General features: G+C 50.1%; 7 protein-coding genes across 7 annotated transcripts; 1 reads left to right on the top strand and 6 right to left on the bottom strand.

The window, feature by feature from the left end:
* Positions 1-247: 247 nt before the first annotated feature.
* Positions 248-1,066, bottom strand: Aspvir_006816 (translation machinery-associated protein 20; the record flags this gene model as incomplete). Its single annotated transcript, XM_043270006.1, has 3 exons — positions 248-638; positions 706-846; positions 1,053-1,066. The coding sequence occupies 3 exons, from the start codon at positions 1,064-1,066 to the stop codon at positions 248-250; spliced, it is 546 nt and encodes a 181-aa protein (XP_043125941.1).
* A 375-nt stretch (positions 1,067-1,441) lies between these two features.
* Aspvir_006815 (YchF/Obg family ATPase) lies at positions 1,442-3,049 on the bottom strand (the record flags this gene model as incomplete). The annotated part of the gene is made up of 3 exons (XM_043270005.1): positions 1,442-1,993; positions 2,208-2,765; positions 2,975-3,049. 3 exons carry the CDS (start codon positions 3,047-3,049, stop codon positions 1,442-1,444), a joined length of 1,185 nt encoding a protein of 394 aa, XP_043125940.1.
* Positions 3,050-3,831: 782 nt separating this feature from the next.
* hir1 (putative histone transcription regulator Hir1) lies at positions 3,832-7,348 on the bottom strand (the record flags this gene model as incomplete). Its single annotated transcript, XM_043270004.1, has 4 exons — positions 3,832-3,929; positions 4,007-6,766; positions 6,835-7,222; positions 7,343-7,348. 4 exons carry the CDS (start codon positions 7,346-7,348, stop codon positions 3,832-3,834), a joined length of 3,252 nt encoding a protein of 1,083 aa, XP_043125939.1.
* An 866-nt stretch (positions 7,349-8,214) lies between these two features.
* Aspvir_006813 (SPFH domain-containing protein) lies at positions 8,215-9,625 on the bottom strand (the record flags this gene model as incomplete). Its single annotated transcript, XM_043270003.1, has 2 exons — positions 8,215-9,031; positions 9,123-9,625. 2 exons carry the CDS (start codon positions 9,623-9,625, stop codon positions 8,215-8,217), a joined length of 1,320 nt encoding a protein of 439 aa, XP_043125938.1.
* Positions 9,626-11,659: 2,034 nt separating this feature from the next.
* Positions 11,660-14,152, bottom strand: Aspvir_006812 (La domain family; the record flags this gene model as incomplete). Its single annotated transcript, XM_043270002.1, has 3 exons — positions 11,660-12,128; positions 12,195-13,305; positions 13,429-14,152. 3 exons carry the CDS (start codon positions 14,150-14,152, stop codon positions 11,660-11,662), a joined length of 2,304 nt encoding a protein of 767 aa, XP_043125937.1.
* Positions 14,153-17,699: 3,547 nt separating this feature from the next.
* Positions 17,700-20,274, bottom strand: Aspvir_006811 (nitrogen permease regulator 3 family protein; the record flags this gene model as incomplete). Its single annotated transcript, XM_043270001.1, has 2 exons — positions 17,700-19,105; positions 19,167-20,274. 2 exons carry the CDS (start codon positions 20,272-20,274, stop codon positions 17,700-17,702), a joined length of 2,514 nt encoding a protein of 837 aa, XP_043125936.1.
* Positions 20,275-21,931: 1,657 nt separating this feature from the next.
* Positions 21,932-22,593, top strand: Aspvir_006810 (GFA family protein; the record flags this gene model as incomplete). The annotated part of the gene is made up of 3 exons (XM_043270000.1): positions 21,932-21,939; positions 22,036-22,215; positions 22,290-22,593. 3 exons carry the CDS (start codon positions 21,932-21,934, stop codon positions 22,591-22,593), a joined length of 492 nt encoding a protein of 163 aa, XP_043125935.1.
* Positions 22,594-24,533: the final 1,940 nt, after the last annotated feature.

Here is a 24,533-nt window from a genome sequence, read left to right as displayed (position 1 = left end):
CTACAATTGTATTCAATTGGAATTTTCATCCGTATATAGACGATTCCCTAAGCCTACCAGGCTCAGCGTTCTGAACAGCTTCAGACTAGCGTCGGAATGTTTCTTCATGATAGTCATCTATTCGTCTGCGACAGCAGTTTCATCTGCCATGACATATATGTGCTGCTTCCATGTAAGAATAATCGGTGGGCAATCCAAGCGAGAAAAAGAAGCTCAAATCATTTGTCATTTACAAAAGAGAACCAAGTCAATCCAAATGCATCTTCCACAAGCCGTCACCCAGATAATGTCCCTCGTCCATGACCACACCCTTCTTCTTCTCCTTCATCTCCTCCGTCCCGACCTTCAACGGCCCGACCATACACGCATGCTCCTTCCCTTCAGCCATGACCGCAACCACCTGCCCTTTCTCCAGCGCATGCTCCGCATCGGGTAACCGCCCACCGGGCGACGTCAGCCCAGGCGCCATGAGCGTCGCGCCCGAAAGCACGAACCGGATCGCGCCCCGATCGATCTGCACCGTCGGCAAGGCATCAGGGTAGGAATGGAGCAGTTTGAGATGCGGGATTGGTGGCCCATCCATGGGCTGGTAGAACAGAGGGGTCGATTCGATGGTGTATAATGTCGCTCTATCCGGTCTGTAGCAGTGTCCCCCATCGTTAGCCTCCATCCCGCCTCCAAAGGAATCTTGGGTGGGGGGATTACAGTTTCACCGCATCGAGCTGGGCTTTCTTGGGGAGGATCTCATCGATATACGGCTCGAAGCCTGGATATGTGTCGAGAAATCTTTGGCGCAGGCCGCGCTGCACCGAGGACTTGACTTTTGAGCGGCCGCTGGGGGGAACACTTTATTTTCATCTTCTATTAGCATGCGTCATTGATTTGCTTCTCTCGCATAATTGCAGAAATTTAGTGATTTTGTCTTGAAGCGGGTTCGACATTTGCTTTTGTTTGCGGAGGGGTAACAGATAACTAGTCGGCCTGCTGTCTCACGAGGTTCTCACAGACCCAACGGGTCCCAGGACACAAACTTGGGCTCGCAGGGTACTTACTCTTTCTTGAACATTTTGGGTTTTGCGATGGAGAGGTCAATGGTCGTTCGCTGGGCTTTTCACAGCGTCAAACCAGTCTGCTATTTCCCTTCACGACCTCCGACGAATTGCGCCAATGGTATGACGCGGTTAACGCGGGGAGGGGCAGTAGCTGTCACGTGCTAATTGAAGCTCTCTTGTGCCTGATCTGTAAGGCACATTCTCAATTACCAGCTAAATTGAAGCAATACGCTATTCAATCTATGCGTGGTGGCACTACAAAAACGCAACTTTGAGTTTCGAGTTTCGTGATATTGAGTACTTTCTACCATGCCTGGGTGGGAATCACAAATAAACCCAAGCAAGGTATCAGCCTATATGAGCTATATCCAAATTTTTGATTGATCTATTTAGCCCTTGGCAGCTCCGGCCTTGATGAGGAGGATATCACCATCTTCCACAACGTAGTCCTTGCCCTTGGTCATGACCTTGCCAGCAGCCTTGACAGCGGCTTCGTCACCATACTCCCGCAGGGTAGTGTAGTTGTACACAATGACCTGAATGAAGGTCTTTTCAAAATCAGTGTGAATCACACCAGCCGCCGCGGGAGCCTTGGTGCCCTTGCGGATAGTCCATTGACGGACTTCGTCTGCACCAGTGGTGAAGAAACTGGCCAGGTTGAGAACTTGACGCATAGTAACAATAACCTTAGGCAGAGCCGACTTGGTGTTTAAGCTCTTGCACTCCTCAGCGGCCTTGGCGTCATCGCCGAAGGCAGCCAAGCGCTCCTCAAAGGAGACGGAGATGGGGATCAGAGGATCACCGGGAGAGTTCTTCTGGATCCACTCAAAGACCTTGGGCAGGTACTTGTTCTTCTGACGGATGTAGTCCTTCTCGCTGAGGTTGACCAGATAGACAACGGGCTTGGCCGTGAGCAGGAAGAGAGGGTTGATAACCTCAACCTATTAATTGACCGATTAGTATCTGGAGCACAGACAACTGGCGTAAACAGAGTGTAATGGATTGCAAATTGAATCAGATAGGACATGATCTCATAACAGCCTCTGCGTTGTAATTAAAATGAGGCTGTTCGACGAGCTGGGTTATATCGAGCAAAGCTCTTATTCATCATATGAAAGGGTGATACAGGAATGATTGAAAGGGATAGAAACATACCTCTTTGGGAGCCCAGTCACCCTTGCGGATGTCGTTTCCATCTTTCAGGAATTGCAGCACCTTGGCGACGGTGGCCTCCTCCTCACGCAGCTTCTTCATCTCAAGAGACTGGCCGCCGCGACGTGTCTGCTTGCCCAGGTTCTCGAGTGCCTTCTCAACAAACTCGATATCCTTGATCCGCAACTCCTCGCTGATGATGGTCAGATCACGGACGGGATCGACATCACCCTCGACGTGGATGATCTCAGCATCGTCGAAGCATCGGACGACCTGGAAGATGGCATCGACAGCACGAATGTGGGAAAGGAAAGCATTTCCCAGACCAGCACCAGTAGAGGCACCACGGGTCAGACCGGCGATATCATACACGGTCAAGTTGGCGGGAACCTGAGACTTGGGCTTGTAGTGTTCGCAAAGCCAGTCGAATCGCTCATCAGGGACGATGACACGAGCCTCTTCGGGGTCGATAGTGGCATAGGGGAAGTTGGCCGGGTTACCCAGAGACGACTTGGTGATGGCCTGGAAGAGCGTCGACTTGCCGACGTTGGCCAGACCGACCTAATCAATAGCCATTGTTAGATTGGATGTTGGTTTCTTCACATCTGTGTGAGTATAGCAGATGGAAGCTACATGATGTAGAACGAGGATGTAGGCGAAGAAAATTGTTGCCGGATGGAGACTGTGATTTAAATAGGAGAGGGAAAAAAAGCAAAGGCTGGGAAATAGGGCAGAAAAAAACATAGTACGGTGGGTCAATGCTCACATACGATACCACTTTTCAAGTTGTTTCCTGGACGGCCCAGCAGGACCTTCTCCTGGACAACGGCCTTCTTGGGAGGCATCTTTTTCTTCTTCTTGCTGGAGTAGTTTCGGCGGGAGAAGGCAGAAAAATAAGGAGAAGAAGAAAACGGAGAGAAGAAAGGAGAGGACTGATGGAGGCGCGAGGCAAAAGCAGAACCAGCTGCGGATCGTTCTAAACGGAGGGGTAGAGAAAAGAAGAGAACGACGGCGGGCGGTGCGGGAGACGTGATGAAGAGCGCCCACTGACAGTGGGCAGAAGAGAGACTGGGAAAGAAGAGGGGAGGTAGCTTAGGCTGTCACAGTAACCTTCGTTATGCGGTCAAATGATAATTGGAAGAGCAATTGAGATGAGGATGGTTTCCTTTCCTACTTGTACAGGACTCGCCTAACTTCTCTTCTTTTCTCTATTATTACGATGATGTTCGTGCTTTTTCGTGTTCGTCTCGGAAATTTTGCAATTTTTCTGCCAGTTGATATCTCACCGCCCACATGCCTGCAGAACCCTCGATCATGCACGTGACATTGTCCTACTCTGTATACGGGGGTAGTGAGAAGGAATCAAGCGATGGCCGCAAAAGCACTTTGCGACACAGTTCATCCCCTTCAGAGATCAGATGGTGAAGCAAGACTATAGCATGAAAAGTATGTTACATCCGGATATATGAAGTGGAAGCGAAGGAAGAACCTTGAACCCGTAGCTCCTCGACAATAAAAGAAAATGGCTACCGCTCAATCAAAGCCGGCCGTAAGGAACCCGAATCATCAACGCCGTATAGAAAGACCATGGACGAAAAGAATGAGGCTGTCAACTGTTCTTCTCTGATTATGTTTCCATTGCGTCGTCGTCTTCGGACTCGTTGTCCACCACGCCCAGCAGCTTGGCATAGGGGACGGTCACTCGCTGAAGATCCCGGTGTTTACCTGATAAGGAAGGAAAAGAAAGAGTTAGCGACGTATGTTCGTCAAGTGCAGAAGAAAGGATGTCACTGCAAACTCACCCAAGGCTAAAATCACCTCCTTCAACAGCACCTCACGTGGCCAGCCACAGAGGGTCTCCGAACTCTCCTGCCAGTTTCGATCCACCTTTTCGTTCGCTTGTAGCCGGCGGACTGTGCCTGTCTCTTCCTCCTCCTCAAATAGGCCGCCAATCAGCCCCTTCAGCAGCTCCTCGACCTTCATCTTGAGGCCCTCCGCTCCGAGACGCTTGGCATACATAGACAAATAGAGCCGGAACTCTTCTTTAGCTCCCAGCGATAACGCTGCGGCGAGTCGGTTCTCCATATGAGCTATAGACACGCTTGACTCGAAGCTCTCGTAGCCCTCGCGAGATAAGAGGACTTTGATCAGCCGCTGCAGGAAGTACGCTCGTCCACGGAGAAGCGTCTCATTTGTCGTATTGCGTTCCAGGAACGGAATGATGCCAGCTGAGACGGCGGCCTTGGTTTCCTTGTCTTGCTGCGGTCCCGCAGACTGTAGGTTGCCCACCGGAGCTTCCGTGGAGTTCCAGTACTGACTGCCGACGGCCCACCATGCCTCGGAGACACGCTGCCAGGTGTACATGGAAGGCGAATAGGAGTAGCCTTCGCCATTGGACAATGCGACCACCACCCGGCCCTCCGAGTTGATTCGTGCATTGGTGATTGCTGGAACCGCGGAGGGATGCGCACCCAGCGTGTGAATTGCTGCATCGAGGACGGGTTGGAGGGAGATGGGAGGGTGAGGGGAAGAAAGATGCTTGACGTTCCAGACATAGCACATGCCCACCGATGATATACACAGGATCCATGGGCCATTGCATTCCAGAATCACTGGTTGCGCTTCAAGCACGAGAGCGCTGACAAGTCTCCGGCCTGCGGGCGACCAGATGTAGACTGATCCATCTTCGCAGGCGGCAGCCCACATGCTCTGGTTACCGGTCACCAGAAGCACAGTCCGTGGGAGGAAATCCTGCCACAGTGGCTGTTCGCCGCGAAACAGCGTGAGGCGTACAGGCTCGCGATCTACAGCTCTACCTGTCAAACTTGCAGGGGAAGGATTACGGGCCTCGAAGACAACGTCAGCCCGCGATTTCCCCGGCTCTCCTGTCGCGCTAGGCGGATCCGTCGGCCTGCCGTTGGAATCGATGGCTCGCACGATCTGGCTGCGGACCTTTGGTACTGCAAGTCGGAGCTGACTGATCGCCATGCAGGGATTCGTTACAGCAGGCCTTATGAACTCCGGCGTTGGCTGCTGTCCCGTTGGTGCGGATTGAGGTTGCGCCAGAAGAAGTCCATCCGGCGTATTGGCGAGGATCGGTGTCGCGCCGTTCTGACTTGCCAGTGCGACCCGTTTCTCCACATGTCCATCTTCATCGCCCTCGAGTTGCGCGAGCTTTCGCTTATTACCGAAAAGCAACGCAGCAAGTCCGCCCTTAGGTAATCCATCAAAAGGTTTCGAAAGATCAACAATCGACTGTGGCGCATCGGCCTTCACTTGGCTACTAACCGAAGCCATGAGCCGGGCCTGGGGGAGAGATGACTCTGCCGCGCCGGCTCCTGATACCAGAAGAGGCGCAATTCGCTTCTTGCCCTCCTTCGTGTACGTCGGGCGCTGCTTCAGCCTCTCCAACTTCGCCTGATACGGATCTGGCTTCTCCGGTTCTGGAGCTGCTGCTGCTGTTGCTGCAGTGCCGTTAGATTGAGCCTTCTGCGTATCTGGGGCGGGCGAGGGACCTCGTGCAGGCGTTGCACCGTTTGATGGAAGTGGTGCCGCCTTGCCATTGACCATACTTTCTGCCGTGGCATGGCCATCGCCCATTAGAGCGCCCATTCGCCCCTCGACGTCTTTGATCTCTCCAGCTTTACTCTTCTCCTCAAGCAGTAACCCATCCGTTGTCTCAGCGATGCCAGCGCCTCTTCTGTTCGTGCCGAATTTTGTAAGTGACTTCTCGTTCTCCTCCATCGCCATTGGGTAGCCTAGCTCCCCGTCCTCAAAGCGAACGGCAAGAATCGTACCATCAAGGGCAGTCGCAAAGAGGCATTTTCCATCGGGACTCCAGGCTAGATCTGAGATTGACTTGGCAGCCATCTCCTGGGCGACCACAATGGGTCTGGGGTTGCTGGTGATCCAGATGCTCAGTGACTTGTCTCCGCCGGCGCAGGCGATGACTGTCACATTCTGCATTGCATGATTTTGATTATCAACCGCCGATTTGCTGACCGGTTGACTTGAATACAATCGTGGGGAGAACGCGCACACCTCCACCGGTGCTTCGTGGCCGATGAGATTGATATCACCATCCCAGGAACCTCGGTTGATAATTGCAACAGAACTAACAGGCCCGTTCACTGCGTTGGCCGCCGCAATGTGCATTCCGTCCGGAGACCACGAGCAGCGACGGAAATAGGCAGTAAGTGGCGAGTTTTGGAAAGGCGCGGTTATGGTGTGTTCGAGCACGAAATTGTTCATCTGATCATGAGCCGTAGAATTCGGTGAAGGCGACGTAAATCGAAAGATACGGACCGTGCGGTCGTCACTCGCCGTGGCAAAGTATTTATTTGCCGGGTCGAATGTGATTCCCTTGACATGGCTCTGGTGGATGGACAACGTCTTCAATTTTTCGAATGTATGCCCTGACCAGACCACGACCTTGGAATCCAGTCCAACAGATACCAAAATTGAGGAATCGTACGACCATCCTAGATCTTGAACGTCATTGTCATGGCCGATCAACCTCCGTATCGTGCGCCAATTCTCCACAGGCGGCGCCTCATTCGACCCTAGCATTTTTGAAGATAACACCGGTTAGCCAGCTCCCTTCCCACGGTCAAAATAAGCCAGCACCTACCGAACGTCGACGCATGTGAAGGAGGATTCGCATCCAGCGTATAGATACAGACTATCTTATCGTCCGCACCCGACGCCAGGTACTTCCCATTGGGCGAGAATCGAACCGTATGAATCGTGCCCGAGTGGTTGCTCATCGACGCAAGCTGCTTGGGCTTGTTCGCATACTCGGGGTTTCCCGTATTATAGATCGCTTCCGTAGACCATATTCGAACGTATCCGTCTGCACCCAGGGTAGAAGGGCTTATATCAGCAACTATCCCAAATTCGTGTCCATACGGCTTGGCCCATAGATTGGTCTGGGAATTTCTCACCTCCAGCTGCTGTGACCAAACGGCTTCCGTCCGGAGAGATATCGCAAGCGTAAACCTCGAAGTCTTTTCTCTCCCCTATACATGCAAGAAACAGTATTAGCACAGGTTTAGTAGCCAGGTCTCGATCTCCGAAGTAAAGACGTGCGGTTCATGGTATCACAAAGCGCCAACAAAAAAAAGGAAGACAAAATGCACCTCCATGGGTCAGCCAAACCGGCTTAAAGATATGCATCGCAACAACTGCGGTTTTCGCTCTCGCACTTCAATGATGTTTCTGTTTCCGCGTAGGACCGCTATGTTCGGGCTGGGCTCCTAGTAGGCTGACGTGGATGCAGGACTATGGTTTATCTGGACCATCGCAGAGAAACGGCGCTGAGGCTCACCCGATGATGAATTATTATTATTGAACGAATGACAGAAGAAACAAGGCCCAGAAGTACTTGCTGACTGGAATAAAGCTTCAGGTTGAGCAAAAGGGATGCACCAGTCAGTTGCCTTGAAATATGTCTGGAGATTAATCTAAGAATACGACAACGCGAACAAAGGAGGACCGATTAGCCTTGTCGCGATCTCCAGGCGCGGGTGTCGGATGGTCCGAGCTTCCACATATTCTCCGCCTGCAGGGACTATCCGTATATTTGTCTTGACAATGGACTGCGTATCTTGCATTGAAGGCATTGATGGTGAGATATAAGAGGCTAAATGTTATTTTTGCCTCCACCTTACTATCGGGGTACTGTACATTATACACAGAAGGAGAGAAAGGATAAGTGAAGGAAAATCAGCTAATGCCAACCAACACTCGACGGCAACTTTTGTTCTTCGTCACGGTGGCTCCCTGCCTGCACTCCTGAGAACATGCTAGATAATGTTGAGAAGTAGAATCATGGTTGCAAAAGACGAGAGGTCATAAGGTACAGGTTGTCACGAGATATTATCGTACACCAACAGATCATTTCAGCTGGACGGAATCATCGAGGGAGATGCCTTTAGCGGAATGGAACGCCCGAAGCCTGGAGGATTGTGCCAAGAGGTTATTAAGAAGAGTCATCTTCAATTAGAGTCCTCTATCTTCTCTGTTGGCTCGCTTGGTCAAATCCTTCCAAGACACTATCAGCGACATTCTCAACCTTGTCAGTCTCGGACTCAACCTGACGCTCCGGCTCAGAAGTGTGCTTTTCTGTCTTTTGTTGATTTGAGGACTCAATCTGAGCAGGCTCCTGCACTCCAAGGGCCTTTGCGGCAATGGAGCGCGCCTGGCTCTCGTTGACCTTGCCATAGACGGCCATGGCATTCGCAATCATTCCACCAAGGTCGCCAACATTGCCAGGAACAACGACGGCAGTCCCTTCACGGGCAAGATTCGAGAAGGCCTCGACGTACTTCTCTGCGACACTGAGGCTGACGGCGCTGTGCGCATTCTCACTGCCTTCTGCAATGGCCTTAGCAACGGCCTCGATACCTCTGGCTGTCGCCTGTGCCTTGAGCATAATCGCCTCTGCCTCACCAGCAGCACGGTTGATCTTCTCAGCCCGCAGAGCCTCGGATGCAAGAATGACGGACTGCTTCCGACCCTCCGCGATGTTGATCGCACTCTGTCGCTGACCCTCAGATTCGAGGATCTCCGCACGCTTCGACCGCTCTGCCGTCACCTGACGGTGCATCGCTGCAACAACGCCTTCCGGAGCATGAATATCCCGAATCTCGTAACGCAGACAGACCACACCCCAGTCCTGGGCTGCCTCGTTGATAGCCTGCGTAATATTGGTATTTAACGTGGCACGTTCCTTCAAAACGTGGTCTAGCGTGAGCTGACCAATCTCCGAGCGCATAGTTGTCTGTGCTAGTTGGGAAATGGCATATTCGGCATCCTCAACGCCGTAACTGATCGGCAATCGAAACGAGTCAGCTTGCTTGTCTTAGGTATCAGATCTCCTCGCGCGACCTGCTGTCTCCTTCCCCCTGAAAGACTCACCTTGCCTTGTAGGCATCAAATACCCTCGTATATAGCACGCCATCCAGCTCCAAGGTAACATTATCCGCGGTAATGGCATTCTGGCTCGGTATCTCAATGGCAGACTCCTTCAAGCTCTTAACGTATGCGATCCGATCGATAAAGGGGATCAGAATTGCCAATCCAGGCTCTAAAATCCGATGGAACTTGCCCATCCGCTCAACGATCCATGCGGTCTGCTGAGGGACGAATCGAATGACGGTGTTCATGGGAAGCGGGGAGCGATTTGAAAAGTAGCTCGCGGGTGCACCGCCAGGCAACGAACCAGGTCCGAAGCCTAGCAGTGATGATTCTGGCGCAGTCCGTCGAGGTGTTGAGGAGACATTTCGCCGTCGAACGGTATTCAGGGTGTTGGAAGGTATGATGAGAGTGCCAGAAAGACAAGGGTTCTGAAGGGCCACGCGGTTAGAACCGCGCATGGAAGACCGAAGCAGTCTCGATGACTGCCTGGACGTCACTTCCATCATGAGGGATGAATTACGAGAAATAGCCGAAGGACGTGTGGAACGAACTTGGGAGTATTTAGGACAAGTTTGACCTGACAAGCTCTCGTGGGGAGAAGCTCGGGTGCAGCTGGCTACTGCGATCGTCACTCCGATTTGATGGCCTGAGGCAGAAGGCCGTGCTGAGTCACCGCCTACCTCCTACCATTTCCTGTTTAGGAAATTAATCGACCTTCCACTTCACTTGAGCATGTTGTCTATAACCTCAATAGCGACGACGAGGAGAGTACGAGCAAGACTTTACGTATAATCATCGTGTTTCGGAGATCCCCATCAGGCACTCCGACTCACTTTCTGAGAAGTCGATCAGAACTCCGAGTAGTGCTCATGAACGCAATTCACTAATACGGAAACATACTCATGGCACGATTGAAGGTATGGTCAGGAAATTTTGTCTATTCAGTTCTGAATGGATACTCCCTTTTCCAAGGAAGAATGAACACGTTCCGAGAAACAAAAATCAACAATTACCCGTATTATGCACGCCGCATTACTCTCACAGTAAGAGAACTGACAAACCCATTTTATGCAAAATAGAAGGATGGATGACAGGGTAAGACGAAGTTAGAGAAAAGCTGCAGCACTCCAGAAGGCACCATGAAAGCAGATGGAGAGATCTTGCTCTGGGGTCGTCCTAGGGCGCATGGAAGGGGAATCCGTACGGTGCTTCCCGGTTTCTCCTGTGCACAGTCGATTATTGCTCGTTTCAAAGTTGAGGTTTCTTTTTTGCATTTTCCATCCATTCGTACACAGACTCGCATGCTGGATAAGGGACAGGTTACCGCAGTGGAGAGAGAAAGCAGAGAGAAAGAAAAAGAAAAACAAAAGGTTGTCGAAGTAAACTCTATGGCCGTGGGAAATCGCTTAGGCTCGGCGCACCGCAAGCAAGCATCAGACACAGGTGATATTGCCCAGTAAATCATGCCCGGACTCCGAAAAGTTTTTTAACCCTCCCATGACTGAAGCAAAAAGAAGAGGAGCGTCGGAATAAGAAAGACAAAGCGACGAGATGCCGAATAATATGTATCCATCTCGTCTTGAAAATTGATTAGCGAGAACTCGCCACAAAAAAAGGTAAATGTAGAAGCTGAGATGTAGTGATGCAAGTCATGATAGAGAAGCACGAAGAAAAAGTTAAGGACGGGAGAAGCAAAAGGAAGAATAACAAAATCACTTTTCCAGCTCGGCTCTCAAGCTAGCATCGAGAAGGCTGTCGATTTTCAGGCGATTTCTTGCGTCGCAAGCTTGACTATGCCAGGCCGAACGTAGAGTGTCGAAAGCCATGTGCCCACTCAGGTGGCTGGACAATTCCCTCCTACATGAAACAAGGAGGCCTTCGGCCACCTCATGAGGGAGGATCTTTTGCTCGACAAAAAAGCACCATAAAACCGGACGAGCCTGTTGAACCCGCTGCTGGCGTTTCGGGAAGAGAGATCATCAAGCGCTAGACTCTTAAATTCATTGTACATTTGTGCATTGAAATTTGGAACCAAGAAATGTGACCAGAATTGGTACAGGACATCCATCTCGCGGTCATCAACTTGATTGGGCGTTAGTTTTTGTTCGTAAAGAACTCGTTTTCGAAAAACACTGCAAGGTTCGTGGAGACTAAATCATCGGAGGACAGCAGGAAACTGGGTTGAATATGTTGTTTTCCATCCCAGTGTCGACGAGGATCTTTTGAAGACTATCGTGTGCCGTATCACTCACGAGTTGACTACTTCGCCATTAGTACGACGAGGAGCGGGAGAAGACGCCACTGGAAGCACGAGAGGTGAAGTATACCTAATGTCATTTTCCGTCGAAACAGTGGGACGAGGGAGGGATGATTCTCTAAAGGGAGCTAGTCCGCCCGCTGTCCTAGGAGTGTTAACAGATCCGTTGAACAAGGGAGAAAATTTGTCAAGAAGCTGAGGCCGTGCTGCGCAAGAGAGCTTTGGCCTGCGCACCATGACCATCAACTTCTCAACTTTATCATCTGAGAAGGGACGGTCATTAAATGGAGACCCTTACATTTGCGATTTCAGTCTGGGTAATCACTGGATTCGATGGCGAGAATTCCGGCGCGGTAGAAGATAATGAGGTCTTCAAGACCTGGGACTCGGTGCTACCGTTCGGCAGACCATTTGTTGTTTCGTGGACGTGGTTCTGCTCATCAAACTTTCCGGCATCGGCTGACAGGGATGGGCCCTCATTCTGAGCGGAAGGATCGCGCTGCTCGACGGGAAGAACCCATTGCTCCCATTTTTCTCTTGGTCGCAACCGGTCAATGCCATCCTCGCCGGTCTGATACTCAACGTTTCTCACTTGGCGGCAGGCATGGCGCAGCATTTCGAAATCTTCGGTGAGAGTCTTGACGCGTTTGAAACTAGCAATGACGGACAGTGGCACAAAGCCCTGAGAGTCCATTTGCTTGCGGAGGAATAGATCTTTGCAAAGATTGTCGACAGAAAAGTAATATTCCCTGTCAGAATCAATATCTGCCGCTAATCACAAGAGCAACACGGTAAAAATCTAAGGCACAACTTACAATTGCATCGAGATCATGCTCATGAGAGAGAACGGTTCCATGTACGGTTGATAAGGGACCGCAGTCATTGGGCCAGCCGGTATCGGTTGATAACCGTACATAGTGTTGATATCGGCGGGGAACGGATAAACGCCATACATAGAAGCAGAGTTCGGTAGAGAAGGCGACCTCAGAGACATTCTATGTCCTTGTTGAGCGCCGTTGGGAAGGCCATGATGAGATCGCTGACGCTCATTAAATCCGAAGGACTTGGGATGGACGAAAGAGTGGTGCGCCATATGATTGTTAGGGAACTGCGAGTTTTGCGAGCCGGTGAAGCCAGAATGTCCTCCACGTCCGCGGTGAGAGCCCCGGCCTCTGTCAGCACGGGATTCGCGAGAGAAGTCCTTGTCTTTGCGATCTCCGGGGAAACCTGCGAGGTCCGCTGACTTCGGCCCATTCTCGAAGCGGCGGTCGTGAGTGGAGCTAGCGCGAGGGCCAGTGTGCGCGTCGGTTGAGGGATGTGAGCTCTTTGAGGTGCCATCACCGCCCTTGTGGGCTGCATCGTGATTTCTCGCGAAAGGCTTGGCATCGCCACGGTGTCGTTGTGGGAGATTCTCATTCCCACCACCTTGTCTTCCAGCCGGCAATCCATTCACATTTTCAGTTCCCTTAGGTGCACGGTTTCGGTCAGCAGCTTGGGTGCCTTTGCGGGAATCCGCCAGTCCAGCGTCAACGCTGTTAGAGCGCTTGGAAGGGGCGGGTAGAGAGTTTGCGCGAGCGGAGTTGAGCTCATTCCTTCCCCTGTCTCCAACGCCATTCTGTTTAGCAGTAGAACCTTGGGCTGTCTGTCCCGAGGCTGCCTTATCAGCACCAGGCGTACCATGAGTGGCATTGCGAGCTCCATCCCTTCCTACTCGCCCAGCTCTTCCACCCCTGCGCGCAGAGGATGGCAAAGGCGTGTTGAAGACAGCGGTTGGTACATAAGGAACGGGCATCCATTTCTCCTTGCCGTGCGGCCGAATGACAGGGCTCTTCTCAGTCTTCTCCTGAGCCTTTCTCTTCTCTTCCCCTTGTGCGACTTGAGGTGTAGGCCACGAAGAGGCATCGCCCACAGGTGGGATGGAAACATCTACAGAATCACGATTAGCATGCCAATTTTGGGACTAAAGCGGGCTCGCCCTCCGGAAATTCAGAATTCCATAGCGATTACATTCGTGATAAATAACCACGAATGACCGGATCTTAGACTTACTCTCATCCCGTCCCTTGCCTCCGTCGGCCCTCTTTTTGTCCTTGGGACCATCGGATGCAGCGTCCGTTCCCTTCTTCTTAGGGGCGGTTTTCGGCAGCTCCTGATGGTTATCGACTGATGTCGAGGAGGCGACAGATGCGGTTTTCGATGTACTGGATTTAGCAGATGGAGCGGACTTGAGTGCCGCAGTGGCTTTAGCCTTAGCTTCCTGAGCTTCCTTTCGTTGCTGCCAAACGTTAACTGCAGGTAAGGGTGCTGCTTTCAGCTCCTTCAGAGGGACTTTCTTGTCCTTGTCGGAAGCATTAGATTTATCCTTGGCCTCCTGGGCGTTGCCCTGCTTATCTGTTCCTGAAGCTTGGGACTGCTTATCCCAGTTGGACTCGGAAGTGCCATTGGGTGTATTCGACCCCTCTTCTTCCTTTGGTGCTGTGGACGTGGAAGAAGGACCCACGCTAGGCGAGGACGTCCCGGAAACATTGGTCTTAGAAGGAGCGGTTGCTGTGCTCTCCGAGTCCTTGTCGGTACTGGCAGCGGCCTTCTCTGTTTCTTGAGATGTCTCTGCCGTGGGAGCCGTGGTCTCTAGCTCCATCTGCACACTCGAGTTTGTGCTCTGCTCATCTGCCTTGAGAGCTGGCTTATTCGGCTCTGTAGAGGCCGGGTTTGCCGCCGATGGCGTCGCAATGACACCCTTGGCTGCTTGAGCGTAAGAAAATGTAGCAGCCATTTCTACTTTCGAAATTCGAAAGAAAAGTAAAGAATAAGAAATAGATGTCGGAAGAATGGCAGCTATTTCTTTGCTCTGCGATAAAATGTGAAGTCTTCCTCTTGTGTTCTGCCAGAGAACAGGTGCCTTCGTTGGAAAGCTCCGATGAAAGAGAAAATGTGTGCGCCGATTCAAGGCGAGAAAGCTTCAACACGGACGACAGTCAGAATATTCAGACTTCTGCCCTCTTGCTACCCCGTCGAACTGCAACTTCCCGGTACTGGATCACTCCAACCTCAGCTGCAGCCTGTAGACGTTGTCCGGTAAACAGATCTCGGTGAGACACCCCTAGCCGGCGATAGTGTAGAACGTTAATCTCGGTAGGAAGGATTTATCACGCGTGGACCATCGATGGAATCGTCGAGAGCGGTTTCGTTGCGGTGATAGCTAAAGGACGTCCTATTGAGAATGGATGTTGAAAATGTTGTCTTGATGACGAGGACTGCGAAAGGAATTTTGAAGACGAATTCAAAAATATCCCACGACAATCATGGAAAGGTCTCGTAGCGATCCAATGTATTCGACCTCAAACGAGCGGGGACCTTGATTGTTCTTTCTTATTTTCTGTTACGCGTAATTCCTGCTTCGAGATCCAATCCGTCCGTAGAGCCAACTGTGCGTTCAAACGTTCTCTTCAAGCAGTCGGATGATACGAATGCGAATCGAAATCTAGTCTGACAGCACGGCACGTTGGTTTTCGAAGAGGGAAAGTCCGGTGTTGTTCCTGGTGTAGCGAAGCCGAAAAGCGCGACTTGCACGTGGCGGAGACGACAACGCAGTGAGATTCCTAAGGCCTACTGGACTCGAAGAATGAGACAACAGCAGCTTCAAATAGGGTCTCGGATGGACAATGCCAAACAAGATAACTGGAAAGTAACGGGAAAAAAAAGTTGTGTTGATTCAACCGATCGATATGCCCTTGCCCGCAGGATTGTGGGAAGGAGGAATTCGGAAGAATGGGAGAGTCGCACTGACGGATAGCACGAGCTCAAACAGCAACACGGACGCCAAGAGGGCGACAAGAAAAAAGATGAGAGTGGAGGGAACTGAAGAAATTAAGACGTCCCAGGATGATGTGAGGGGAAGAGAGGGGGAGAGGGGGGTAAGAAGACAACGAGAGAGAAAGAGAAGGGAAATAAGAAGGGAAAGGGAAAATGAAAAAGTAGTAATAATACTGCCAATAGCGGAGGGATGTGGAAGAGCCGAAGACTGAGAGCGAGAGTACTAGGTAGGTAGTAGTAAGGAAAAAAGACAGAACCCAATTCGTTATTGTGGAATCCGCAAGTGCAGAGGGAAAAAAAGAGGGTACGGGTAAAGGAAAAAAAAAAGGTTCAGTGTCTTTTTTTTTTTCGCGTCTAAGCCTAAAGCTCTTAGGCTTTCATCGGCCTGTACGGAGTAGAAATCAAAATAATCCCATTAAATCAAAGGTTCCTCCCGGCTGCCGTACGCCCGTCAGGAAGAGTGGGAGGTTTTTAGTGGACTTCAGGGCTTCTGTGGGTATTTCTGATATTTTTATTACTACCTTACCTTATGATCCTGGCCTAGCACAGGTCGAGTATACTCACCAATTCATCCATATATACTCTTGTAGTTCTATGTAATCTACCTGAGGTTTTTATTCCATTTGTATTGCGTTGCATATAGTGCGCTGGAGGGGAAGGATCCTCTCGGCCTGAAGCCTGACGTTATACATGATTACCTCAACCTCAAAAGTACTAAGGTACCACACTGGTTTCTGATAGCTAATACAGCCCCTCTACCCCTCCTTTGCAAAATTAAATAAATACAACAACAGCATTGTTTTACAATCATAAGACCTTCTGAGGATTAGGTATCAATAATGTCCAATAGATAAATGAGGTGTTGTTGGCAGGCACCGAGGCTATACGTCAATCCCTTTACTATCGTCCACAATTCCATGTCAGGTACTCTTTGGAATCTGAGGACCTTAAAGATCTCCAGGTACATTTCCCTTTCAACTTCTACGTCCATCCAATCATCCAAAGCACAGTCAAACACCAAGTAACATCCTCCCTTACGTCTATCTCGCAGCGCCAACATACCTTCGTATCCGAAAATAGATCGAGGGTAGACGAGGTATACAACAACAAGAAGAAGAAGAAGAAGAATCAAGTTGTGGCTCTACTGGAACTGTAGGACCGTGAGTTCTGTTGCATTATAAGTCCAATCTGGTAGATAACCTCCAAAATACAGAAATGAATTTTCTGTTTCTCCCTGAAGTTCTACAGAGAGTCATATACTACACAACTCTCATTTCACCTGTTGTGAAAAGTAACGCATTGCAACGATACTTCCAAGCCTTCATTCCATTCAAGGGTATCCTGCAAAATAGCACATCCATCTAACTTTACTGGCCCTTACAAGAATAATTCACAAGATACCGATGAAGATGACAGTTTCCTCAATCGTTAATACCTCTCGACTCTGGAGGCCTCCAGAAGCCAGATGGGGTGATATACTAGGTATGTATCGGTGGGGTCATCTGTTGGTGTGTATGGTCATTGTTTTACACGGGATAGCTCCCAGCAGAAACAATGTGCTGCGAAATCATTATCTATGCTCACTAGGCTTTGAATGAGCACATAACTACTTCTCTGTCCCATCTTCGGTACTGCTCCCTAGATAATATACACATGCCTCCCTGGTCTTCAGGTGTAGGATCAAATTTCCTGGCTTGGGTAACTGCCAGAGGTTGATGAACCGGGCCGTCTTGCAGAGCAGTTCGACTCATCCATCAGACTGCAAGCATACTCCGTCCAATGTGTATTTCATGCGCAGCCTTTCTCTTCTACGGGGTATCGCTGCAGGGCAGGTCGACTGACAGTTACATAATGAGACGCTTCCATTCCTTCTGTGTAATAATACACATGCAATCTTCAATCTCACGTGAGACACAGAATTATGGCATTCCGGCATGTGCCGTGGGGGAGATTCGATGATGGCTTGGATGAAATTGCGGTAGACCTATTCCTAATTCCTACTAGTCACATCATGGATTTGTTCGAGAAGAACGTGGACGGGTTGATTCTGTAACCTGTAACGCCGCTAACGGATACATGGCAAAGTAGTCGCTTAGCTCTTAGCAGCCCGCATGGTTCGTTGCCATTAGGGCTGAGCCTGCATCATGCTGCCGAGCATCACCAACAACCCGTGGGGTGAATGATGTCGGAATTCTTCGGGGTCTCAGTGTCCCCGTGTAGTAGTAGTTTTATATATCCAAGACCCAGAGCCCAAGCCCGTTAATGCAGCTTGCTTATTTCAGACGGGCAGACAAACTAAAATACGCTACGGTGGTGGAATACCATTTTATCTCACGTGAGACCATCAGGGTCCTGACACTGAGGGTAGGCAGATTTAAGAGACTGCTGGGATCACTTCAAATGTCAAGAGAGCGAGTTCCGTGAAAATAATTATTAAAGATCTGTGTGAGGTGCAATTATAGCTGAAGAGCCGAGGATCTCAAGTCCGTTCTCGAAGGTACCACTGCTCACCAATGCCTTACACTCACCAGCACCTGTTCCCTGGGATCTAGTTCAATCGAAGACTGTTGAGAAGTCACCATGCCCAAGCGTGTGAGGACCTGCCACACAAGCTTACGCTTGAGACCTTCGCGTACGGGGATCTTCTCAAGCGCGTCAAGCCCATTGAAATACTTGATATAGGCCGGCCATAGATACTTCATTGGAGTGCTCAGGCCCGCATACTCAGGGTCTATCTCACCTCCAGCGCCATTCGATCCTTCCCCCGGGCGATGACGGCCCACGGACCGAGGGCGCTCAGGAAACCGGGAGACAATCTGTTCCAGCCACCGTGACTCCAACGGTGAGGCGCGATGAGGGAACAGGATCAAAGATGACGTTCTCAGCGACGTGTTTCGATCTAGCATGGAATGTGAGAGACGAAGATCGCTCTCCGGCTGGTAATGCCCAGGCATTGGCGTCTCTTCCCCGCTACCCTGGCTTGCCAGCGATGACGACGAGGACGAGCTAGCATCGTCGTTCTCATCCGCCTCGTTCCCACCTTCGCCGCCGGCAGGCTTCTGCGCCTCCAAAGATCTGCCTTTCCGCAGATATTTGTCCACTTCTTCACGACGAAGAGCAACTTCTACGGCCATCTTTATCTCCGGAGTGACTTTGACCCTTGCAAATGATCGAAGTTGGGTCACCCAACCCCCTCTTAGCAGCCACGCTAAGATAGCAAAATATGTCTCCTTATGGTCTTTGCTCGGGATAAAACTTCCATATGGTCTGGGTGTCCCGCTCAGGGCAGAAAGCATCTTGGGCAAGCTGGGTAGGGTTGGAAATGCTGCTTGATAGGCAGCAGTGGCTATTTCCAGCTTGCTCAAGTCACAGTTCGGAGATACAATATACGTATCACGTTGGTGAATTGGGGGTATGGCGCGTGCACGTCGCCAGTAAACAAGATGACTGGCCAGCATCTGTATGGTCGAGAGGGGTATACCGGACGACGCGGATATCTGCACAAACGATTTCGTTGGCTTGGAGCACCGAAGATAGTGAGCAAGAGCAGGTGCCAGGGCACCTCCGGACGCTTCGACGTCCTTGAGAATAGCCGCCTCGTTGTCCAGCAACAACAGCGCAAAGTGTTTGGCTAGCACCTGATGCGGTGCGGTATTTTCATTGGCAGTAGGGTCCTCCACCGGGGTGACACTGTCTGCAGTGGTGAGCCAGAGACCCGGATATGCTTTATCTGTTGGTCCAGGCAGATAAGGTGTTGAGGTCAGAGGAGGTATCTGAAGCGATATGGAAACATCCGGACTCAGCGGAACAGATGCAATTTTGGATGCGGATATGCTGGTGTGGACGGTGTAGATGGCCCTAGCGAGCGACGATTGATTGATCAACTCCGTGTAAAGGGTGTTGAGGGAGGTTCCTGCATGAAAAGCATCAGCATTCGGACCTCTCAGAGAACATTCTTGAACATTGTGACTCACTCCTCTCTTTAGCTTTTTCTTTGAGATGTGATATATGTTGGGCCTCTCTCCAGACGTAATCAGTTCGGGCCTGCTCCCATTTCAAGGCTTTGGCGAACTTCTTTATGATATTGTCGTAGACCTCCCTAGTGCGCATGGAGTATTCCAGTAAAGGAGGGTCTAGCACGAAGACCACGTTGAACATCGTCATTGCATCCTTGTCATCACCGTCCACGCAGTCAACTGACGACCTTGCCGCTTTGCTGCTAGATCCCGACGCTCGTTTGGCCTCTGGGAAGATCATCTGCCTGGGACTCAATGTCTCAGTCGAGGCTGCCATCAGCCCGCCGCCGCCGCCAGCATCACCGTCCTCATCATCCGGCGCATCCTCTGCATTCTCGTTATGGCCCAGTTCGCCTCCCTCCCACCCAGCACGCCGCTTCTTCTTTTTCTTCCGTCTTTGTTTCCGCCACATCCCGTCCTCGCGAGCAAAAACCGGCCATCCAATGAACGCCAGGTCGTTGATCCCGACCTCGAACCGGCGCTTATGCCACGCAGGCGACGGACTCAATAACTTCTCCCAGACATCGGCAGGAAGTCCCAGAAGCGACTCCCACGGTGGACGGTACGGCCCACCCCCTCCTCCCGAACCATCCTCTTGCCTGTCTGACGCCGCGCCCGAATCCTCTTCGACATCTGAATTGCCACCTCGTTTGCGAAACGACGTCCGGCCGGATCCCATCGACCCAGCGCGCTGGGAATCTCCGCCGGGAGATACAGACATGGCGACATGATCATCGAGGCCGAAGTTACTCGACCGTCGCCCCGACACCACACTCCCGCTGAGATGACTCTGGCTCTGGTTCTGGCTCTGAAGCTGGCGCTGGTGCTCCTCCTCGTCGTCGTCGGAGCTGGAGCCACTCTCCTCGCTGGAGCTTGATTCATTACTCTTGTAGCCTTGTCCGTTCTTCGAGCGCGAAGTGCGTCGTTCCTTGCGCGCGGGTCTCAAGCCATTCTCGCTGAGTGGGTTGGGAGGGTAGTGGAACACGAAGCGTGGGCCCGCACGGGAGCGGACGATTAAGATGATGGCGACCAGGCAGGGATCTGGTGGACGTGCAATTGACGACATTTGATGGCTGTGGTTATTCCATTAGTCCTGTGTGGCTTTCTGTGGAAAAAGGGTTGAGCGCAAGCCAATTGGAGCTCACTGGGAAGCCGGGAGCATCTAGGAGCGGTCGTTTGGGGTTGTCGATCGCGGGATAAGATCGAAAGTTTCCCCGCATCAACTTTCAAGAATAACAACTAACCTCTTCACTGACAATCTATATCTATCGTTCGAAATCGACGAAACAGTGTTCACTTGAAAGGACAATTAGGATCAGCGTATAAGTACACTTTTCGTTCGACCGCTTGATTCAGAACGGGAGCAGATCGATCCTCCCTTACAGACGCACCGGTCAAGCATGGCCTAATTGATTCATGTTGAGATACAAGAGATGCATATGTCCAATATATACAGATAGAGTAAATCCCAGAACGCCGGGTGCAATATCGCAATAGTCGTGAGAGCTGGGGCATTCATATTCCTGACTTCACCATGCCCAGTATATCGTACACTTCCCATCCTCAGTCGCCAACGGTACTATGACTTTGTCCCTGCATTCTGCCTGGTCATTGTGTCGTTTTGCGCTTCCTCTTTGTCAAATACGAGTCCAAGATTTTTAAAGTCGTCGGGCGCCATAAGGTTCCTGCTCGACCGAGGATGTTAGCACCCATTCCGCGAGATTGACGACTTGTATCGCGACTTAGCCAGGCCCAATTATGACCATTGGCACGGCCCAGACATACTTATCCATTCGACAGCTCAGGTATCCCTTGGCTAGCTTGCGACACTCTTCGTCGTTAACCCCTCTCCTCAGTTTGAGACATTTCAGATACTCGGAAATAAGGTGCTTGCATTCGCCTGTAGATTGTTAGTCCGTGATCCTGCCCCATCCCCAGTAGCAATATTTCATGTCATGTGTCGTTTCCTCCAGAACTGATATGATGCTGGGACGATCCGATGGATGGTCTTCTTCACTGGAATCCAAAAGACAACATGGGCAGTGGAAGTTACCTTCATGATCAAGTGGGAAACTCCCTCGTTCAGGACTAGTTGATTCGATTAGCTGCTGTCTTATCTCCGCTCACGAAGCGCATAACTCAAGAATTCGGAGTAGTGTAAATAGGACTTACGGAGTAGGCTTGATATTGGTTGCGCCACCACCAGGGCTTCCGAAACTCATCGTGATTGATTATACGAGCAGTGACTCAATCAGACAGTGGGTAGTAATGATATTGTGAAATAGAGACGAATTAGAGCCAATGAGTAACCGCTGTACGGAGTTGAGCTGTCAGATGTTGAAAATTAATGGCCGGAACTGACCGTGCTCAAACAGGGCAAACAGTCCAAACAAGTGAGATCATCGCATCAGCCATTCGGAGACGCGAGAAGGCTACATTCGCATCAGCACGGGAGGGCTTAGATTGATGCTATGGCCTTTTGACCTTTTTACGGCCTTTTAACTGGTTGGGTAGAATGTTCTTGATCTGGTATGTTTGCCCATTAGATGAATTGTCTCGGAGGTATGGCTATGCTTGGATTCTCCACGTTATGCGAACTATATATACATGACGTTTTCCCCCAGACTTGAGCAACTGTAAGGTAGTCGAAGATATCTTCCCTCAAGACAGCCAGCTCTAAGATCTGTTAATTCCACATTTTGATCACGAATATACCTGTCAGGATGCCTATGTAAGTCCACGAATTGATTAACTGCACCTGCGTTCATATACATACCCCGCTTGCCGTTCAGATAAGAGCAGCCAACCGCTGATACTGTGGACACAGGAAACTTGAAGGAAGCTGCCAATGTGGTGGGGTGGAATTCACACTCGATTCTCAAACGCCTGTTCCTTATCAGCTTTGTGCATGCAGCATCTGCCGCAAGGTTGGTGGCTATAGCGGCAGCGTCAACCTAGGAGGCATCGCCGATAGCCTCAGAATCATCAAGGGGAAGGATCTTATCAAGTGTGTATTAACTCCAGATATGCCTGGCATCGATTGCTAGGTCTATTGGTCGAGCATTCGTCTGACAGAGGCAGGAAATACACCGCCATAAAGGACCGTGGCACTCCCAACGAGGCAAAGTGTTCGTCTGAACGCAACTTTTGTTCCAATTGCAGTACTATGCTTTGGCTGTGGGACCATCACTGGCCGGAGCTGATCCATCCTTTCGTATCTGCCATCGACACCGAGTTGCCGGTCCCAGACGAGATGGTCTGCGTCTTGGCAAACTCCAAACCATCCTGGGTACGGTGGCCCGAAGGCAAGAAATCGGTGCATGATGTCTACGGCGACGACAGCATTGAAGGGTGGCACAAGAAACATGGTCTATTCATGGAGTGAGGAATACGTTGCATTTATCAGGTGATATTTGCTTTCAAGGTTTTATGAAGAAGCATTGAAACTATTTGCATTTCCCTAGGACCTATAACTAAGCAATTGTCTGCAAGTGACAAGTTAGCCAAAGCAACTTCCAGATTTCCAATGTCAATGAATGGAGAAGACGAGGTATCAGTTCTCCAAGGTGAAATGATGTTTTTCTTCAAGATGTATTCAGTAAGAACACAGCGAATCAAGAGATCATCATACAACGTCCATGGCAAAAGAGTAGGGGTAGCACTCACACTGCAGCGAACGTCGTTAGCAATCACTACGATTCAGGTATTCCTATAACAATTCGGATAATCAGCAAGTCTGTCCAGGACGAGTCGTGTGTGATGCAAGCGAGATGAAGTGTCAACTATTGTCAGGCTGTGATAAGTAAGCATATGTTGGAGCAATTGGGGCCTCGCAGTACTAACCTCATTAAATCAGATTTTTGTGTAAGATGTTCATTTCCAGAACGCATGAGCGCCCAGATCAAACAGTGTGAATAACGTGTTCATCATATAGAGTTGACTGAAGAATACATGGGACGAGTGATGGGAGACTGGGGAGAATAGAAAGTACCTAGTACGATTTGTTAGTCGTGCCCGAAAGCCCAAAAGTACGATAACTGAAGACAGCCGCGAAAAACTCAGGTGACGAGATCTCAACAAGTGATACAACTTCACAGCACCCGCAGAGTTTGTACGCTCTACATTTGATGGATGAGGAAGATGTACACAATCTGTCCGCCCGTTCGTTCAAGATATCTTCATCGAGGGGCTGTCAAGGCAGTTTGGAGTGAATCGGATGGTATTTACCTATTGCACAGCTCGTTAGTCATCGAGGATAACAATCAAATGAGATGAACAATTCAGGCATGGTTTGAAGTAGTCAGACAAGGCTGAAACTTAAGTTTAGACAGATTCCACATGGTGATTAAGTTTGAGGAATGCCTTAGCGTGTCGTAGAGTCATCACTCAATATGAAGCAAAGCAAGTTGAGAAAATCAGAGTCCGCATACCTTTTACTATTATTGATGGGATATAGTCCAGATGCTCAAGTCATAGTTTGACAAGGATATTCTGTTAGAAGTAACGTCAGCAAGCTATGCAAGAAAAAGACTGCGGGTCATCCAGTGACATGTTGGAAAGAGTCAGAGTAATTCTAGAGACTTTTAAAGGGTCCTTCATGAATTTTCGGACGTGGATACTCCTGTTAAGGAATTCATCCTGCACTGTAGGATGACATCGTGTTCATGGAGGAAACAGCATTGACAAGCTTACCTTTTCTACGCAAAAGTGATCAATGGGAAGCATAAATGTTAGCGATCATTGCAAATAGAATGATCAAGGAATTCAAGTTTGGACAATCATCATGTCCGTTGTCAGGCTTGTAGTTGCAAGCTATGATCGTCGGTAAAAAAATATTGTGGGTTGAGATGAAATTTTATAGGAGGGAGCTTTAGCGTGCGGTAAGCGGCTTGTACCATAAGTGCTGTTTGACAACTTTTCAAACACCACATCACGGTATAGAGACTGTTCATAAGATGAGATCTCTTTCAAGAAAATGGTTAATGGCAATTGAGTTATATTACGCAAATTATTTATCTCCTTGATGGTTGAAGCTATCTGAATAGGAGAATGAGCTCTTTTGCCCTATGAGCTCCGCCCTGGACGTTGAGTTTATATGTGGAGTACTACGATTTTGGCTTCGGTTCAGATAATCACCTGTAACACCAATTGAATAGATAAACCAGGAGCTGGAGTAGCTGTTCAAGGTATAATTCAGAGTCTTTATAGAATATTTCTGCCTGTGGCAATTCACAATGTAGAGCGCTTGCTGTGATCGATAAATGCATCCACAAATCCTTTATCCCATGCCGTCAGTCTGTCTCAAGACGACGTCATATTCGTGCG

The sequence above is a fragment of the Aspergillus viridinutans genome (assembly GCF_018404265.1).
Source record: "Aspergillus viridinutans IFM 47045 DNA, scaffold_4, whole genome shotgun sequence".
NCBI classification, from domain to species: Eukaryota; Fungi; Ascomycota; class Eurotiomycetes; order Eurotiales; family Aspergillaceae; genus Aspergillus; species Aspergillus viridinutans.
Note: the sequence above shows the minus strand (reverse complement) of the source record. Positions and strands in the feature narration are given on the sequence as shown.